Genomic DNA, 20,853 nt, shown 5'->3' with positions numbered 1-20,853 from the left:
CTGGACCTGGTACACTGCCAGGCTGCCGTCACTGATGCTCAGTTAGGAAGTCTGGAAAAGCCCACAGATCAGCCCTCCAGGGCAAGAGTCCAGAAGTCATGGAGAACAGGGATATAGGGGAGAAGCATCAGCAAGTAAGCTGGTTCCTCCCTGAAGGATGCTCTGGTCCCAAAGATAACATGTTGACCTCCTGTCTGGAGGACCCACTTTAGCTTGTCTGTTCCTCCCAGTAGGCAGTTATGAAGTAGTGAGTTAGGTTTAAGGACTTGGGCAGGGGCCCCATTCTTTGACGGAAGAACTTTTTCCTGTGAGAAATACATTTACTAGCTGGGCAGTCCCTCTCCACCTTTCCTTTCCTTCCTCCCTCCCACAAGCATTCGTATGAGCACCTACTATGAGTCTGGAGCTATGTTCAGTGCTGGGGATACGAAGATCAACAAAGCCCCTGACCTCAAGGAATTACAGTCTACAGCAGTGTTTCTCAGATTTTAACATGGAGGCAGTCCCCTGGGGGTCCCGTTGAAATGTATTTCCAACCCTCTACGTCTCCTGTCTCGTCTCGGGTGGTGATGGAGAATTTGCATCTCCAGCAAGCCCCCAGGTGATGATAACGCGGGTAGTTCTGAGACCACATTTTGAGAACCACCCATCTAGAGTAGCCAAGTCTAGACCATCTGAGTCTGGGTCTAGAACTTTCAAGTATAAACCAGTGATTCTCAGTGTCTCCCCCGGAACAGCAGTATCAGCACCACCTGGGGACCTGTTAGAAATGCAAACTCCAGGGCTTCTCCCCCCGTACCCCATCCCCAAACCTACCGAATCAGACACTGGAGATGGGTCTCAGCAATCTCTATTTTAGCAAGTCTTTCAGATGATTCAGATACAGGTTAAAACTGGAGAACCATCTTTCTAGAGCTGCACTGTTTAATATGGTAGCCACTAGCCACAGGTAACTATAAAAATTAAAATTAATTAAATTTTCAATTAAAAAAAACCATTTCTTTGTCTCACTAGCCACACTTCAAGGGCTCAATAGCTGCACGTGGCCAGTGGCTACCATAATGGATAGTGTAAATTTCCATCATTGCAGAAGGTTTTATTAGACAGTGCTGGGAGCAAACACTTGAACAGGTGATCGTAATACAGGGTAAGAACATTGTGGCTGAGGGGAGCACAAGAACATCTTACCCAGACAGGAAGGGAAGCAGGACAGCTTCGGGAACGTGGCTTGTGGCTTGTGTCTTGAATGAGGAGGAGACAGCAGGGACTTGCAGGGAGGGGACTCTGGGCAAGGGCAGCAGCCTGGGCAAAGTCGAGAAGCCCAGAGAGTTGGCGATGCCCTGGGGAGCTGCCGGGTGTGTCTGCGTGTCTCGAGATTCTGGGGGTCAGGTCAAGAAAAGAGAGACGAGGTTGAAGGGAAGGCAGGCGCCAGAGTTTGAAGGTCTTTTCTTTCAGGCCGATGATTTTGGCCTTCCTTCTAAAGAAATGTGGAATCATGGGAGGATTTTAAGAGCAAGAGTGATGCTCCACTTTCTTTTTTTTTTAATTAAGGTGAAGTTCACAGAACCTAAAATTAACCGTTTTAAAGTAAACAATTCAGCGGCATTTAGTACATTCAGCCTTGTGCCACCACCACCTCTAGTTCCAAAACGTTTTCATTGCCCCAAAGGAAAGCCCTTACCCATGAAGCAGTCACTCCCACTTCCTCCTCCCCCAGCACATTATTCAACTTTAAAAGATCCCTCCAACGTGGGGGTGGGGAGGTGGGGAGAGGGGCAGGTACCAAGCTATTTCCACTGAGCCAAAAATTGTCAATGGGAGAAGCCCGTGACAAAACCTCCAGGAATACCCCCGGGTTCAAGGAATGCCAGAGTTGGCAGACACCTTAGTGATCTTTAGCCCAACCACTCTGGTGGCTAGATGAGGAAACTGAGGCTGAGGAGCAGGCCCTACCCTAGGCCAGTGGAGTGGTAGTGGTGGGGATGCCGCCCCGTCTGACCACTGCTGGCTCCTTCCTCACCCACTTGACTGCTATTACTCACACTTTGTTATACCTGACTGACTACCCAGCCATCTGGAAAGTCCTGTCTTGCTTCTTTGGACCTCAGAATCATTGAGGAAAATGTCTCTAGCCCCTGTGACGGTCTGGACCTTTCTCAGTCTGTGGGAGGCAGAGTGGCAAGGTGGAAAGAGCGAATGGCTTTGGAAGTGCGGACTAGGCTTGATCTCCACTCAGCTCCTTACTCGGCTTGGGAGCCAGTGCTGATCCGTGACTTCTCTGAGCTCAGCCTCCTCCCCTGGAAGTGGGGGTGACAGAACCTCCGCCCTGGACTGTGTGAGAATCAACGAGGATGTAGTCTGCTACTTGGCCTCTGCTAGGCCCGTTAGAGTCAGTCTTCACCCTAGAGGAAACCAGAGGGGCATGCCCCAAGGAGGGAAGAACTGGGAGGGTCAGAAGATACCCTGAAAAAGAATCATCTCGATGGCAACTTTTGCTGCTGTTGTTGTTTGGCCAGCGTATACAGGCAACTTGAAATAACATGTTGTTGTTGTTAGCTGCTGTCCAGTTGGCTCCTGACTCACGGCAGCCCCATGCACTGTCATGATCCATAAGGCTTTCATTGGCTGATTTTTCAGAAGTTGATTGCCAAGCCTTTCTTCCTAGTCCATCTTAGTCTGGAAGCTCCACCGAAACCTGTTCAGCATCATACAGCACGCAAACCTCCACTGACAGATGAGTGGTGGCTGCACGTAAGGTACATTGGTCGCCAGAAATCAAAGCTGGGTCTCCCACATGGAAGGTGAGAATTCTGCCTCTGAACCACCACTGCCCCCTCAAAATAACACGTGAATAATTTTAAAAGTGTTCTGGGCTTCTATCATTGGAAATTTTGCTCTGAAGCAGGAATGCAGTCATCTCAAAGTTGCACACATTTTCGGGCAAGGTGTTACCCCAACATTATGACTTGATTGGTACTTGTGGGGCACAGCGTTTGAACTCAGGGTGTGGCCAGGCTGGCTACAACTCTTCCTTCTCCTGGAGAGCCTGCAGGCGAGCTTTGCCTGAAAGGCTGCTGCCTCAGGGTGAACACTTCCCCTTCCTCGTTCTCCAAACAGGTTTCCTGTCAACTGTTCCGCAGCCTCCTCCTTCCTCTCTGCCTGGAACACTGCTGGGGGCTCAGGAAGCCAGGCAGAGCCCTGTATGCAGCTGGGCAGGGGCCAGCCCTGTCGCCAGGTTGTGGCAAGCGGGCTCAGTTCAAGGGGGCTGGGATGTGTCCACGTGTCCTGCTGTAAGGGGGCCAGTCTTGAGAGCCCGCGAAAGACAGAAGACAGTCAATGTTTTCGCAACGGAGTAGGACAAACAGTACCCGGAGCCCTGCTTCTTTCTCCCGCAGCCAACCTGCTACGTCAGGCCACGTGCTGCCTTCCCCTGTGCCGAGGCCCCAGGCCCCCCTCCTTGTCTTCCTTTTCCTTTCCTGGCCAAGCCGCTCAGCTCAGCTGATGGGATGAGGCAGCGTCTCCTGGAGTCAGCTTTTTCCCTGTGCCAGCGTAAGGATGCTCCACTTGGCTTGGCTCGCCCCTGCAGGGATGAGGCGACACTGAGCGGGTTGGGGGGCAGTGGGGGGCAGAGCAGCCCTGCCTTCTCCTGCCACCGAAAGGGACTCGAGCCCACAGCAGGGCAGAAGGCCTGGTTCAGAGCTGCCTGGTGTTCCCTTCCCCACCCCAGACCTAGTTCCCACCCAGGACAGAAGGACACCCTGTTTTCCCCCCTAACTGACGACTCCTCGGTCTGGAAAATCTTTTTGGCTTTATTTGAAGAGCAGAGCTGTTCCTTCCTCCCCCTTGGTGATGAGGAAACATTCTGTTGAATTTGGCATCCCGGCTTCTAGGAGACCTTGGTTGTTTGTAATTTGATGCTATCAGGTTGTTGCATAACCTTTCCCACCAGGAATCAGCTCTGCATCCTGGGCCTTCATCCAGCTTGGGATGGGGGTGCGGTGGGGGAAGGGCAGAGGTGCTGCTGGGTGAGGGATCCAGGGACAATGGGGACCAGGATGTTGGCTGTGGGCCCTAGCTGGGGGCAGGGCCATCTGGTGGGGGACCCAGCAGAAGTTGAGTTATGTCTCCTTCTGGCCCTTTGGCCGTCAGATTTGGTTGGAATGTCCTCATCACCACACTCAGGGCCACCCCAGGTCAGCCAGTCCTGGGTCCGAGCAGAGGCCTGGCTGCCCTGTGTCCCTAGAGAATTGTGTGCTCCCGGCATCCTTGGCAAGGGTACCTATTCATATTTGGCAACAAAGGTGATAGAACTTGAACTTTGCAAAACAGGGGAGTTTTCCTACCCGAGTAACAAATTCAAATGCCTTTGTGGGCCAGGCAGGTAACAGAAATGAACAAATGTTTGTTTTTGTTAAGTTGTAGGGAGTGCTAGAGATTAAGTAAATTGGAGAGAGGGCCCTGTTTAATGACATTCAAAATTAGTTTTAAAAAACCCACGCACACAGGCATATATATATGGTGCTCGCCAAGCTGAACCGTCAGAGGGCCGGGTTCCCTGTGTGAGCTGCTGGGTTGCTACTTCTGCTGTTTTCTACCTGTTTGTAGTTTGGGTTGCTTTTGGATTGCATTTGTTGGGCACTTCCGAGGCAGGCCCAGGGCCAGAGCACCTTGCTTGAAACTTTATATGCATTGTCTTGAGTAATTTTGCCCATAGCCCTATGAGATAAGTATGATCATTTTTTCCCTCTACAGGTGATGAGATTGAGACTAGGGGAAGTTAAGGATTCCGCTCAAGGCTGTATGGTTAGAAGGGGTGGCACTGGGATTAGAGCTCAGATCTGTCTGGCTCCAAAGGTGTCCTTCTGCTTACACTGCTAATATTTTTCAAAGTCTGATCCTTCACCCACAATCCCTGGTGGCATAGTGGTTAAGAGCTACATCTGCTAACCAAAAGGTCGGCAGTTCAAATCCACCAGGCGCTCCTTGGAAACTCTATGGGGCAGTTCTACTCTGTCCTACAGGGTCGCTATGAGTTGGCATCGACTTGACGGCAATAGGTTTTTTGGTTTGATCCTCTGACCATTGGCATCAGAATCACCCAGAACCAGAGCCCCACTGCAGACTTATTAGAATTTCTGGGGTGGAACTCATGAATCCAAACTTTAGATCCATTTTCCTGGTGAGTCCACTGCACTGAGAAGTTTGTGGACCTCCATATTAGCCACTCGGCCTTTCTGACTCAGGGAAGCATGGCAGCTGGGTCCTTTCCTTCCTTGGCCTGCCCTGTCTTGATGCATCATGGAATGCCACTTCGGTTCTGTAGCCAGGGAAGAACAAGTAAGCAAATTCATGAATCATGGTTCTGTTTATATTTTGGTTGCTGAGGCTAAATATTTATTGCTTTAAGTAAGAGGTTCTGCCTTAATTAGAGTCACAACTGACCACAAGTGCATAGAAATGCGTTCTCCTGGCCATATGACAGGCATTTCTCAACAGAAAGCCAAACACGACCAACACTTTCAACATCCAGGGCCACTGATCAAATTATTAAGGTTTATCTAAACTAAGAAATAGTTTTGAAATTGAAAAGTGCGTAGAAGTTTAATTTAAGGACTTATCTATTGTTCTTACTGATTGCAACTTATGATCCTATGGCATAAAAGTATAAAGGCACGAGCAGTATAAAACCTGTGATTTAAAACCACATAAGCCAAGAAAACCTTATGGGGCAGTTCTGCTCTGTCACATGGGGTCGCCATGAGTTGGAATCAACTTGACGGCACCCAACAACAACAACAACAAAGCTACATTTAGTTTTTAAACACAGTGGGTCTACTTCCCCATCTTGTCCCTTACCCTCTTTCGTCTGGAATGGTGGCTCTCCACGTTGTCAAACCGGAGAGCTTTAAAACCTATCGATGTACAGGTCCCACTCCAGGCTAATTAAATCACAATCTCTGGGGAAGGAGACTTGGCCTGGTGTTTTTTAAAAGCTCCCCTAGCGATTCTAATATGCATTCAGGGATGGGACTCGCCATCCTAAAAGATTTAGCTATTTCATTGCGTTCACCTTTAAGACACAGAATAATGCAATGGTGTGTACTGGCTGTGTAGTTAGACCTGGATTCAAATCCTGGCTCTACGGTTTGCTAGCTGTGTGACCTTGGGCAAATTACTTAACCTCTCTGAGCTTCGGTTTTCTCATCAAATGGAGATAACAGTGCCTAGCTCACAAGGTTGTCATAGGATTCAATGAGATTATGAGGGATCATTATGTTTAGAAGCACTTAAATTGGTGCTTTGTTATGTTGTTAACTGCCATTGAGTCGGCCCCCATTCATAGTGACCCTGTGCACAATGGGATTGGACCATGTGATCCATAGGGTTTTCATTAGCTGATTTTTTTGGAAGTAGATTGCCAGGACTTTCTTCCTAGTTTGTCTTTGTCTGGAAGCTCCACTGGGACTGTTTGGCATCATAGCAACACACAAGCCTTCACTGACAGATGGGTGGTGGTACTGGTCAGGAATTTAACCGAGGCCTTCCACATGGAAGGACCAGAGCCCCCAGCAACTTGGTGCTTAGATATACTATTGTTACTGTTATTATGATGTTGAACTTGGACTGAGTTCCCTTTAGTAGGGACAGGATCAGTGATGAGAATTGGGTGACCAGGGGCAGCTCTCCTGGGATTCAGCCTTTGCTGGATCAGGTAAACCACAAGCATCGTTGGCTACAAGCACAGGCAGCTGATAACCCTGGGGACCCATAAAGAGTGCTAGTGGGAGCTTTTTATGTTTTGCCTAACCTCAGCAGTGCCAGTGAGAAACTGGGATTTGGAGAAGGAAAATTTATTAATTAGGGGGCAGTAGACCCTTCTGGAGGAGTCCCTGGGTGGTAAAAACAGTTAAGGGCTTGACTACTAACCAAAAGTTAGAAGCCACCGAGGCACCTTGAAAGAAAGACCGGGTGATCTGCTTCTGAAAGCTCACACAGCCTTGAAAACCCTACTGAGTACAGCAGTTCTACTCTGCACAGATAGGGTCACCATGAGTTGGAATTGACTTGATGGCAATGAATTTGGTTTTTTTGTTTTACCCTTTTGGAAACCTCCTGGGGTCAGAGACCAATTCCTGTGTGATTTCCCTGGTGCTCTTTGCCCACACAGCTCCTTCCTTCCGGTTGTCCTTCAGAACAAATGGCTGTTTTCTTTGAACTGAAGCCTTTACCCTTCCTTAGCATCTGGCCTCAAAGGTTAAGCAAGTCTGTTTGGATTTGTCCACCATGGACATGCAAATAAACAGTCTCCATATTTTCATCTACCCCTACCACAAGCATCCACGCAATGCCCCTCGCGGGGGTGGAATGATCTGCAGAGCTCCAGCACCAGCATGGTGGATACTTCCTCCCTACTCTTTGGCCTTAAGCGGAAGCATAAGTCACGCATTCCAAAGTCACGTGGAAATGCATTTTATGCTTGCTGCAGTTGTGGATCCTCTGTTCACTATGCATGAATAATTGGGAGTAGACTCTATGTGTATTTATGGTGATGTGGCTCACAATGGGAAGAATGTATTTGAGAAATATCGGGCTAGATCAAAGCACTTTGCTTAGCCTGCCCAAACTCCAATTGGTTTTGCCAGCCCCACACCCTTAAACAGTTCATAAAACCCAAACCAAACCATTGCCATCGAGTTGATTCTGACCTTATAGTGACCATACAGGACAGAGTAGAACTGCCCTGTAGGATTTCCAAGGCTATAAATCACTCTGGAAGCAGATTGCCACATCTTTCTCCCGTGGAGGGGCTGGTGGGTTCAAACTGCGGACCTTTTGGTTAGCAGCCGAGTTCTTCACCACTGCACCACCAGGGCTACTAAACAGTCTATAGGACGTGAGTTTTGTGTTTTGTTTGTACTTTAACACTTGGTGGTCCCCAAAGCTGGTTATGAGAAGGTCCTAAGAATGCTGAGCATTTCCGGTGTGGCATGCTGGGCCAGGGACATCAAAGGTTCCGCATGTTGCAATGTGCGTTCAGAGTTTTTATTTTCCATGCCCTTCATCATAATTGCTTTTATTGTTCACTCCAGCCAAACGTGGGGACGTTGCATGACCACGGTCTGTGTGAGCCATAGACAGCGTTTGCCTTGGAAAGGCTTTTTACACGCTAACTTTGTGGAATACTTGGCCTCTGGCTCAACCAGCATGAGGGTGGGGTGTGTGTGGGGGTGGGGGGTAGTCATGGTTAACTCAGTGCAACATGTATTCAGGATGTTTCCATAAAGCATGACCTCATCTCTTCCAGCACGCTGGTCATCATTATATTGGTGGTCCCTTTTGACTAAGTGGTTACAAAAATAATTCCTTTAATTACCAAAGTGGAAATTCATAGATTGCACCTCTGTTCTTGCGGCCTCCCTAAGAGGCAAGAGCTATTACTAACACTGTCTCCACAACGTCATAACAACTCGTTAATTCAAGGAAGAGGAAAGCAAAACAAAACAATCAAATCGATGCCAGACCAGTTGTGGGGCATTGGGCAGATTAAATAGCTGGGGGGAAGCTTCCAAGTCTCTCTTTTTTCAGATAATTGTATTTTTTCATCCTAAACATCATGCTCATAAAACGCAGACGAATTCATTTATTCAACAAATATTTGTTAAGCATCTGTTGTATCTCAGGCGCTGTTCAGAGTGAATGAGATTGATGAAGGGCTCTCACGGTTTAAAAACACACAAGATGTGAGTAAATCAACAAACAATATCACTTCAGGTGGTGCAAGTGCCGTGGAGAAAATAAAGTGACGTGATTCCACGGAGAGTGACGGAGGGAACTGTTTACATATGTTCAGCCCAGGAAAATAAACTCATTTATTGAAAAATATGCACTAGTTGAGTAAAAATCACTGTTTACTAAGAGAAGTCGTTCCTTTACTGGGATTACTGGGAACTCTTGGAGAGGGCCTGTCTCTTAGCTGAAAAGAAGTCTCGAGTTATCACCATCCATGAACCACCTGCCTTCCCTCCTTTCACAGGGGGAAGCCCAGCCAAGCAGACCACGTGGGAGGGAGGACACCGGGTCCCAGCTCTGGCTTATTGGCCTGGCAGAGTCCCCATCAATGTCACCAGCACTGCTTTGTTAAGGTATGAGTCCCAAATTACCTTGAGACTTTGGGTTTTAGAGCAAGAAAAATCATGGCTGCTTGGGTGGCCAGAGACATCAGGAAACTCACGCACCACATGCCTTTGCATGATGGCAGATAGCTGGCTGGAGGTGGATGGCCGGCAGGAAACAAAGAGAGCTTTGGGAAGCCCTGGGAATCCCTGGCCCATATAGGTCTTTCTGCGAAGAGAATGTCCTAAGGGAGGAACTGAGAAGGAAGAGAATCCAAGTCAAAAGGAAGCCAGGTGTGCCCGCTACTGCTAGCGCTCTGATGGCAGCAGCATGGATTTGTCCATAAGGCAATTGCACGTGCTAATTAAAGTAACTAGTGCCTTGGAACTCCGATCAGGCCATCATCTGGGGATAATGTCTGAGTGAAGAGGGGCTTCGGGTGGGTTTCACTTCCTTTAGCATCGAGTCATGGTGGTGTCTGCTGAAGAGAAAAATCAAAAACCAAACTAGTTGCTGTCGAGTTGATTCCCACTCATGGTGACCCCATGTGTAGCAGAGTAGAACTGTGCCTCACAGAGTTTTGTTTTCTTTCTTTTCTTTTTTGTTTTTTATTGGTAGCATAGGATTTTCAATGGCTGATGTTTTGGAAGTAGATCACCAGGCCTTTCTTCTGAGGTGTCTTTGGATGGACTTGGACCACCAACCTTCCAGTTAGCAGCCAAACACTTAATCATTTCCGCCACCCAGGAGCTCCCTGCTGAAGAGAAAGAAGTAGCAAAAGAGGGCAGCAGTGACTCTTCCCTTGGCCTGGGCTGAGCAGAGGGGAGGGAATATATTATTTGAACCCTAATTATTCTGTCCTTGGGGGCAGGGCAGGTGTCCTAAGGGTGACTGTGTGGAGCCAGCCTGTCACTCACTGACAGTCAGATGGTCCCAAGAAAGGAGTTTAGATGCCCACTTGCCCTGGAGGGGAGGTGGCCCCACTAGGCCAGTAGGCAATGAGAATCCCCACATGAGGACACGCTTCCTACCCCTGGCAATGAAGCTTCTATAATGAGTGAGTCGCTGGATGCTTCCTGTATTAGAACAAACCCAAACCCACTGTCATCGAGTCGATTCCAACTCATAGCGACCCTGTAGGACAGAGCAAAACTGCCCCATAGGGTCTGCAAGGCTGTAATCTTTACAGAAGCAGACTGCCACATCTTTCTCCTGTGGAGTGACTAGCGGGTTTGAACCACTGACCTTTCGGTTAGCAGCTGAGTGCTTAACCACTGCGCCACCAGGGCTCCTTTATTAGAAGGATGGCTGTAAATGTGATAGTATCCCACCATCACTCTTATCTCCCCATTAAGTAGATCCAAGAGGCCAGCTTCTTGGCAAAGAACTTGGCTGTGGTGTGCAATATGAAAGCAATGCCATTGGGGTTGTGTAACCAGGGCTTCTAAGGCAGGCTTTTTGCTAATTCGGATGGGGACTTCCTCACTGTGGTTCTGGCCTGTATTCATTAACAAGGGGGACTCTCCACAGAAGCTGGTGCTTGGTCACATGCTCAGAGGTTTTGGTCTGGTTAAAGACTGATTTCCTAGTTCAAAGTTTCTCGCCCATTAGCTGAATGGGCTCTAATATAAAGAACACAGTCTAGGAGAACAAAGCAGACTTGATTGGCACCTGCCAGCATCCTCAGACCCAGTGGGGAGGAAGGGAGAGACGGAAGCCCAGGGGAAGGAAAGGGTAAACGGCTCTGGTGGCCAAAATGGAGGGTGGGTAGGCATTGTCTCTGGCAGCCTGTGGGGCCCCCTAGGAACCCCAGGTCAGCCCTGTGCACTCAGGAGGGGGCAGTATGCTGTCAGTGGGTGCCAGCAGGTGTGACAACAAGAGCGCAGCCTGGAGTCTGTGATGTCAGGCTGGCTGGGAAGAGGGCCAGGCGGGCTGCTTTTTATAGGACTGGCTTGGTGGAGTCAGAGCGCTTATTGAGAGGGGCCAAGTTCATGGGCTGGGTTGCACATGCACAAATAACTCAATGATCTCTCAGATTACATCACCAGAAACTGAGCACGCGCTTTTCCTTTGAGATCTGCATTCGCACCTACAGTCAACCACTGTAGTTATCCACAAGATCACTTGTTGATAACTTAGGGCCTTAGAGGTGGCAGCTGACTTAGGGGATAGTCTGATGACCAAAAGAAGCAAGTCTTGGTACAGGGTGGTACATTGGGTACACTTCATTGAGGCCTCAGGCCCCACCGGGGCACAATGCCAATATGCCACATTAGCCCCTCTTCGGATAATTTTTGGTGTTAAATTAGTCCTGATTGTAGCAGGAAAGTTTCTTAATAGAATTAACCCTTTTGCTATTTCCCCACGAGAATCCATGTAAAGCAAACTTGGGTGGAGCTTTCTTACTGCCCAGGCAGGTTGCTGTGTGCCCAGTACCTTTCCCCCATAATTCCCTCAGAGCCCGGCTCTAAGAAGAATGTCATTATGATGCTTATGCAAGAAACTGATGCTGATACGTCATGTTCTTAGGAGCCCAGCCAGGCACTCCAGCTCAGACTTCTTATTTATTTAGCACTTTATTCCTGGGAGGAATATAGATCTTCCTTTAGATCAGAGAGAATTCCCTTAAGCCACTCAGAGCCAAGGCCAGAGTCCCTTAAACCTAAATTCCAGTGGCCCCAATGAATTATGGGCTTCAGGGAGTAGTCAAGTTGGTGTAAATACTCACGGTGAATACCTGAAAGTACAAATGTGTGTGTGTGGCAGGGGGAGGTCCCCTCTGGTCCCCGTCCTTTTACCGATAACCAATGTTAATTTTTTAGTGTACACCTAGGTGATGTAATAAAGGTCTTGACCCAGAGCCCAATGAGACAATTACAGAATGGGGGAAGTTCATTTATTCAACAAATATTTGTTGTTGTGGCCAACTATGGGTCAATCATTGTTCTAGGGACTGGGGATACAGGAATGAACAAATCAGACCAAAAGCTCCTGATGTTTAGGAGCTTACCTTGGGGAGGCCAGGGCTTTGGTAGAGCACGTGGAAAAGCTCTGGTGGTTTTAACCTAAAATTCTAATGCAAAGTTTCTTAACTTCGGCTCAGTTGACATTTTGGCAGATAATGCTTTGTTGTGGGGGGATGTCTTGCGTACTGTGGGATGTTTGGAAGCATCCCTGACCTCTACCCACTAGATACCAGTAGCAACCTCCCTACCCTTCATAGCTATGACAACCAAAAATGTCTCTAGGTGGTGTCCAATGAAGGAGATGGGGTGGGGAGTTGGAGGTGGGGGTGGGAACTCACCTGCGTTGAGAACCAGGGCTTTAATATAATTTCTCTTGGCGATATACAAGAAAGTGAAGAGTCTGCTCTGCATCTAAGCTGGGAGGCCCCCACCTCTGTTCAGAACTGAGGGCCGCTCTTTTGGAGATGAACTGGGGTGAGTATAAGGTGACCAGAACCAGACTAGAAACAGTCTCGTTTGAAAAACAGCTAAAGCTGCTTTTTAGCTAGGAGCGCAGATAATCCCCTGGGGGTACCTTGTAGCAGTCTTCGGTTATCTGAAAGGTAATCAGTCATGTAGAACAGGGAGTCTGGGATTCTGTACTGTCTTGAGGCGCCCTGGTGGCTCAGGGTTAAGAGCTCAGCTGCTAACCTTTGGCAGTTTGAATCCACCAGCCGCTCCCTGGAAACCCTATGGGGCAGTTCTACTCTGTCCTGTAGGGTCACTATGAGTCGGAATCGACTGGATGGCAACGGGTATTGTCTTGAGGCACAGAATGAGGTCCTGGAAGTAGAAACTACAAGGAGCCCATGCTCCGGAAGTAGAAACTACAAGGTGCCAGTGTTCTGCAAGTAGAAGCTGTAAGGGGATGATGTTTCAGAAGAGGCTTCAAGGAGTCAGTGTTTGTGTGGTTTTCAGTGTCTGGTGGTTCAGATGTCACCCTCAGGGTTCCCTCCTCTTTCCTATATCTGGTAACGGGCAGGGGTGAGGAGGGACAGGAGATGGTCTCATACCCGCCACCACTCCTAGCCCCATCTCCAGCGTATAATGGATGCACATGTTTTGCTGCCGGGCAAGTTCACAGCCTAGGCTGGGGGCCCAGCCCTGGGATGGCAACAGGGCTGTGTGTGCCAGGCTGTGCCTCCCTCTTCCAGAGCTGGCCTTGGGGGCTTGGTTTCCCACCATGACACAAGGAGGGACTTTTTCACAGCCCAAGCTTGCCAACGCTGGACTGGGCTGCCTTGAGTCACTGGAGGTATTGAAGCTTTTCTCATTGGTGAGGGGTTTTCCTTGTGCATCTGGTGGACTCGCACCTCTGAGGTTCCTGCCAAGTTCTGAGACACTAGGATTCTGTGAATATTAGAATTAGGGCTATACCTTAATTATAATTAGGATGCTAAACTTCATGCTAGAGGGGAAAAAATAAGATGAAAAAGCATATAGTACATTCCAAAATCTAACACAGATCCTGTTTTTCTTGCTGGTAATTTGACACATATGTGACGCTGATCTCCTCTTTTAGGGGAGCAATTTAGAGAAAACTCAAACCACGCAGCCTTTTCAGACTGCAGTGCGGTGCTCTTTGCTTCCCGGTCTGTGGCAGGAACCTTGGACTTTGGACAGGTCCCTGGACTGTTCTGTACTTTGCAAGTGTTCACTCTGAGCTCCTTCAGTCGGCTTTCGTGTGGGATGGCAGCTCCTGGAGCGCGTATCTGGAGAGATAAGCCGCCAGCTACGTGGCCTGTGAAGGCAAACCAGAAAACACTCTGTACTGTACTCAGTGGAGAGATTCTGCCTGGGGTTGTAGGCTGAGCGCTGGGGAGGGGAAGGAGCTAGTAAGATCTGCAACCCCCCTCGGAGGATAGAGACCTCCGGGGACCTCAGGGTGGGGAAAGTGGGGTGATGTGGTCTTTGGAGGGGTCCCTGGGTGGTGCAGACTGTTAACATGGTGGGCTGCTAACTGAAGGGTTGGAGGTTCGAGTCCATCCTGAGATGCTTCAGAAGACAGGCCTATGGAGCACAGTTCTACTCCCACACTCATGGGGTTGCCATGAGTTGGAGTATCCTTGACGACCTTTTTTTTTTTTTTTTTTAAACTGGTGGTCCTTGAGGCCGCCCCATGAGTCAGCCAAAGTTTGCTGCGGTGCCCAGCGCTCAGGATGCCCGGGGCCTTTCCTGGGGAAGTCTAGCCTCACGTTGACCCTGCACCTGGCTCAGTCGAATCCACTGACTCAGTTGGCCTGGCCCTCAGATCAACAGCCCCGTTGAAGGCAGCCCCTCTGTCCTGGCTGAGAAGTTTTTCCCGACATGAGCACAGCAGGCTGGAGGGGGACGTGTTGAATAGTAGAGTGAAACTAAACTACATGACTTTAAAAAAAAATCACGTTAATGAAAAACCCCAAAATGCCAACAGTGGTTTCCTTTGGGCAATAAGACTAGTTGGGTATTTTTCTCTCTTTTGTATTTCTGTGTGTGCTAATTTTACCTACAACAAACATTTGCTATTTTAGAATGGGGAAAAATAATTTAAAAAAAAAAAGGAGGGGAGGAATGTTTCATGTATCATGGCATTCTAAACAAAGATTAAATATTTACCGCAGAGAAGCAGGGAATGAAAATCGAAGTGAACATTCTTTTGCGGACACCTGTCATACACTGTTCCCTCTTAGTGAGTGGCTGTGGCCTGGTTGGTGGCAGGTAGGACTCCTTAGATCTTAGAGAGAGGTCATAGTGATGTCTCTGTGAATAAGTATAACACAAACATTCAGTGAACACGTTCCAAGTGCCAGACCTTCTCCTAAGTGCCTTCCCTATGCTTCACCCACACAACCACCCCGGGAGGCAGGCACGATTATTGTTATGCCTGTTTTAGAGAGCAGAAGACTGAGGCATTGAAAAGCTAGATAGTAAGTGGCAGAGTGGGGATTTGAACCCAAGCAAGCAACAACCTGGCTGCAGAGCCTAGGTGCTGAACCACTGCAGCGCTCTGCTTCTTATAGGAGCAGGATCTGAGGTGGAAGCGGAAAGATAGGCAGGCAGAGAGGACGGGCCACACAGGAGGCTGCTGGTGCTTGGTCTCGGGCTGGTTTGGGTGGGTTGTGACCACAGTGTGGCCAGGGAGACAGTCCGGGAGCTGCCTGGGGCCAATGTGGTCTTGTTCCTCCTGCAGTGTGCTGGACATCTTCCCCACTGTCGTGGCCCTGGCCCAGGCCAGCCTGCCCCCGGACCGGCACTTCGATGGTCTAGACGCCTCTGACGTGCTCTTTGGCCGGTTGCAGAGTGGGCACAAGGTAAGTGGGAAAGTGATGTACAGCCGCCCAGGCTCTTCCACAGGTCAGCAGCCACCTCTTGCCCAGGACCTGCCACCTCGGTGCAAATAGACCTGTCCCTCAGAAGGTGCTTGCAAGTGGCTGGTTCAGACCCAGCTTAAGAAGCCCCGAGGGGGGAATCCTTTGAGATGAACCTCCCTTTCTACTCCCCTCTCCACTTCCCCTATAATGGATCCAGTTCATCAGTCCACGTTTATACATAACAGTTTGGCTCAGGGTGGGTGTACATGGGTGCTTTCTCTCTAATAAAGAATGATGGTGTTTTCACATGTGTTTCATTTTCAGGCACAGAGGAGGTGCCCAGTACAATTTTGTTGGATGAGATGGCTGACGAGTGTCTGTGACTTGTTTATTTTGGGGCTTCCCCATTAGAACGTGTTATAGATTGAATTGTGTTCCCCCAAAATATGTGTTGGAGTCCTGAACCCTTTACCTGTGGATGTGATCCCATTTGGAAATAGGGTTTTCTCTGTTATGTTAATGAGGCCATGTCAGCGTAGGGAATGTCCTAAACCTAATCACTTTTGAGTCCCGAAAAGAGCAGATTAGACACAGAGACGAGCAAGCACAAATAGGGGGAAGATTGATGCCACTTGAAGATTGCCAAGGCATGAAGGCACGCCGGGATTACAGAAGCTAAAGGAGACAAGGACCTTCTCCTGGAGTCAACAGAGAGCCTTCCCGCTAGAGCCAGTGCCCTGAATTCAGACTTCCAGCCTCCTAAATTCTGAGAAAATACGTTTCTGTTCTTGAAGCCACTCGCTTGTATTTCTGTTACAGCAGAACTAGGAGCCTAAGATAGGATGGACTCTTCTGGAGGGCAGGAACCTCAGCTCTCAGGTTCACCACTGAATTCTCAGTGCAGCTAACAGTGCCTGGCATCCAGCCAGAATCCAGTCAATGCAGATTGGATGAATGAATGAATGAGTGAGTGAGTGAATGAACACCCCCTTGGGTGTCAGGACAACAAGGTCTTTACACCTGATAGCCCCGGCTGCGGCAGAGCTGAGTACACGGCTCTGCAGCCTGTTCCTGATCGAGCAACCTCTGGCACAAGCTCTGGGCTTCCGGTTCCCAGCATCAGCTTCCGCCGTGTTCCCTCTTCAGTGCGCTCTGAAGCACTTGGTGGCAGCGAGAGCCAGGAAATGTCAGGCCTGGTGGCCTTTCCCTGTCATTTCCGTGTGTTTTCCTTTCACCAAAAGGAAGAGGAGGTGGGAGGAGGGAAGGAGGCCAGAGGAACACAGAGCCCCCTTTGTACGGCCCTTTGAGCACGCAGCTCCTCCGTTAGGGACCCGCACATCAAAGGTCTATTTACGTCTTTACCGAGGGCCACGTGGAAGTGACTCAAATGCTGCTCCAATGGACTGTGGTTACTGAAGCTGCCCTCCTCCATCCTCCCCCAGCCAGCTGGTGATGGTCCTCAGCGTGCCATTGGTGCTTCTGTGAACATCAGCGTCGGTTTTAGGAGTTGTCCGATTATGCCTGCAATTTCCGCTGAAGAAGTCCTGCTTTCCCGCAGAATATCTGACCTCCAGATCTGCACACCTCCCACACCTAGCCCTTGTCCGGACAAGCTCAGCAGGAAGATGGTTTCCGCCGTTAGCTTGGAAGTTAGCGGCGTGTGACCCTGGGGGGTTATCAAAGACGTCAGTGGAGAGGTGCCCCGGAGTGTTTATTATGAGTGTTTATTACCGTGGCTACTAATAGGATAATGGGGGTCACCAGGAAGTGCTTCAAGGACTGTGGTTGCCTTGACGTGCTGGTCCTGCCTGTGGAAGCCAGCTCCTTCGCGTTCTAACTTCCGTTCTCAATAGGGCTCTTGGTCTCTTTCGGAAAGACAGTAGTAGCAGCTAGCTGCAGCTTTCTGCCAACTCACGACACCCCAGCCTAGGGCTAACAGCGATTGGTCTAGTGCCCAAAAGGGTTAGGCCCAGAAACCAGGTAAGGGAACCAGATACAAGTCCCAGCACGGTTTGGGGTTTCTGTGGGGAAGGATGATGTGTGGTAACTCAGCTGAAGTCACTGCTGATTTGCTCCCTAACCACACCCCATGGCCCAGAAGGAAACCACCATAAGTTAAACTGCCTGCAGGAAGCTGCTGATGGTATCTTCAAGGGTAAAAGCACCGGGTGCTGGCACTGTGTGCTTCACACCCAGCCTTTCAGAGCACCGGATACCTGCAATGTTAGTGAAGACACTTGAGAGATTTGCGGTTTGAGGGTAACACAGGTAGTTGTTGGCCCTGAACTGGGGTCCAGTCTTCTCCGGTCAGTGCTCTCTACTGAAGCAAAGCGATAGAACTAAAGAGACTGGAGTAAGGAGTCCCAACTTTGTAATAGTTGTGGGGAAGGCCAGTAGCTAAGAATATGAATGATTATATATTTCATATTATTAATTATTACATAATATTAATATTATGGATGTATCTATATGTATATATATATAGTATGTTGCTGCTCTTAGTTGCTGTCAAGTTGATTCTGATTCATGGAGACCCCATGTGTGTCAGAGTAGAACTGTGCTCCTTAAGAGTTTTCAGTGTGATTTTTTAGAAGTAGATCACCAGGCCTTTCTTTGGGTGGATTCAAACCGCCAACCTTTTGGTTAGCTGCGAGCTTGTTACCATTTGTACTACCCAGGGACTCCGTATGTGTGTGTGCGTGTATATATATCTCTGTGTGTATGTACATGTACACACATACACGCGTTTACGTATATATTTTTTAATAAACACAATTTAATTGTGTTTGCCCTCACATATGTCCTGGGCTTACAAGGATCTTGTGAGTTGGAACTGTTCTAGTTTCAAGAAGTTTACAGTAACTCCTAGGCATTCAGTTCAAAACAATATGCAAACACTTCTCAGCAGTTGGGTTCTTCCCTATTTAGCAAGTGAAGTAACCGAGAGGTGAAGATGGAAGAGATGAAGCAACCTAAAGCCACATACCCTCTAGCCACTTCCCTAGGCCCTGTCTTGAGAGATGTAGCGGCAAATACTGGGTTATAGGTGTTCATACTGAACAGTCTTACCACCCCCTTCATCAGCTTCTGGGAACAAACCAAGAGCAGCTGACACCACACCACATATTCTTGCATCTGCTGCACCGTCTGCTCTGCTCATAATAGGTTTGGGCCCGGGAGTGAGGGCAACTGCGAGGAGAGAGATGAGAGCAGGGGAGGGGCGGGCCACAGTCCAGAACCAAGTATCCTTGTTTGTGCTTTCTTGACTCCTGACAGAAGCTGGAGGTGGAGTGTCACCACGCAGTCAAGTCCTATCTTAGCTCCAGCTTATTATGACCAGGTCCAAAAATTGTCAACAAACCAGAAGGCCTCCCTAAAGGCTCTGGAAGGCTTCCCTAGTGGCTCTGCATCTGGCCAGCCCAACCCAGCCTGGGGCTGCTGTGGGTCAGAAAATGCTTGGCACAGCCCTGAGGCCCTGTGTGAAAGAAAGAGCAGCAGGAGCTTTGCCACTTCTCTTAGGGAGGACCCTAGTGGTGGAAGACACCGTTAGAAGTGGCTGGCAAAGGACTGACCGCCTCGTCCACCCTTTTGGTGGCCAAGAGCTGCACATCTCTGCTTGGTGAGGTGGAGGACCCCACCTTCTGGGGATGGCATGCTGTAAGCACCGGCCTTCAGGATCTGATGTAAGGTCACTTACTGTAAGAATGGCATGGCGGCAGCGTCTCACGTCTAACTTCACCGGGGGGAAGGAGAATCAAGGTCAACAGCCCAAGGCTGATTGCTGTGAGGTGGAGGTCAGACATGCCTCCTCTTGCCACCATCTTTACCGATTCTGACACTAACCGTCCCTCCCACAGCACTCTCTACTTCTCTGCTGAGTTTGATAATTCATTGCAGTGGCCACACAGAGCTCACAGACAATATTCACAATTATGGGGTTTATTGGGGAAGCAGGTTCGAGAATGCTCAGGATACAGTTCTTCCATCAGGACAGCTTCTTTTCAGCCATGCCTGCAGGCACGCCTCTCTCTGGCCCCTTGGCCTCTGCCCTGCTTGGGCAAGTGTTACAAAGCTCTTTTAGCTTTACCAATAAGTGCTCAGAGGCACCCTACTCCGCCAGTAAGCCTCGGCTGAAGACGCTCCATGGGCTGACAAACCCAGCTCCACCAAGTGCTGAGAGGCACCCTCCTCCACCATCAAGCCTCCTGCCCAGAGGCACTCAACTTTATTGCTCTGTGGGCTGGAAAGCCCACCGCACCATCTCCTGCCAGTCTCTCCCTTGGGTCCCTCCTGCTGCCATTTATCTGCCACTGCTTCTCTGTCACTGCTTCTTGCCGGCTTCAGGGTTACAGCTCTCTCTCTCTCTCTTTCAGTCTCCTGGTTCCAGGAGCTTCTCAGCACAGGGATCTCAGGTCCAAAGGACATGTTCCGCTCTTGGCTCTTCTTTCTTGGTGTTGGTGAGATCCTCTCTCTCCCGCCTCTGGGATGGCTCATTTTAAGCCTTGTGGGATGGCAAAACTGACCAATCCCTTCATTAGGGTTCCATAGACCTTATTTGCATGGTCCCATGCCCACACGGGTGCCATGAACTTTATTTGCATTATTAGCAAGCTATTCAATCCCCTTGGTGGGCCACAGTTACCTTATTTGTATAGTCCCACCCAATCACTTGAGTGGGCGTTACAAGACCGTGGTGAGTAGGGCCACACAAAAGCGATTCATTGCACTGCACTTACACACTTAAAATACCAAAACACCATAAGGCAAAGCAAGCAAGCACACAGATAAGGAGGGCAACCAAGAAAATGCAACACATTTGCAGAATATAAGGTCATCTTTGAAATTCTGACCAGGCGTCTGGAGAGGAAATATCTTCGGCTTGGATTCATGTGTAAATTTGCCAACGTCCTTCCTATGTTGATATAAACAAGAAAGAAAGCTCTAATCAGTTCCGTCTGCTTAAAGGGAAAAAAAGGCATATACGACTTCTCCAAAACCCATCTAGGTTTCTGGGAATGAACTCTCCCACAGACTTGCTTCCTCTTGAATTGTGGAAGTTGCCTCTGGTAACGCCGAATAAATATTCTGAACAAAGCAGCCCACCCTTGTGGAATTTCTGTGACTTAGACTCAAAGTAACAGCAATTCCTTGAACCTGCAAAGCTTGTCGCTCATCTTCTGGATGATTTGGTGCATCATAGATCATTTGACAGTAGGTTTTCCAAGTCTCACGCTTCCTGCCTTCTCAAGGAGGAAGCAAAACAGCCTTGTGCGGTGAGAGGCTTGCTTTCCACGAGGATGGGAGAAATGAGGGTTTGGGAGCCCTGATGCCTTTTTCTGTTTGGAAGGAGCCTGCTGTCATCCTGCTCATGGGGGTATGGGGTACTCACAGGACTGTCATGAGAGCACAGCAGGCGGCAGGTGTGGGAGGTGCCCCACCCCCCC

The 20,853-nt window shown here is 49.1% G+C and overlaps 1 protein-coding gene across 1 annotated transcript in view; it reads left to right on the top strand.

The window, feature by feature from the left end:
• Positions 1 to 20,853, top strand: part of ARSG (arylsulfatase G) — an 89,779-nt gene that overhangs the window by 57,762 nt on the left and 11,164 nt on the right. The window contains exons 8-9 of the mRNA XM_023729436.1: positions 9,035 to 9,143; positions 15,289 to 15,491. Coding sequence (XP_023585204.1) covers positions 9,035 to 9,143; positions 15,289 to 15,491 — 312 coding nt within the window. The remainder of the gene's footprint in view (positions 1 to 9,034; positions 9,144 to 15,288; positions 15,492 to 20,853) is intronic.

The sequence above is a fragment of the Trichechus manatus genome, unplaced genomic scaffold (assembly GCF_000243295.1).
Source record: "Trichechus manatus latirostris isolate Lorelei unplaced genomic scaffold, TriManLat1.0 scaffold00028, whole genome shotgun sequence".
Classification (NCBI taxonomy): domain Eukaryota; kingdom Metazoa; phylum Chordata; class Mammalia; order Sirenia; family Trichechidae; genus Trichechus; species Trichechus manatus.
Note: the sequence above shows the minus strand (reverse complement) of the source record. Positions and strands in the feature narration are given on the sequence as shown.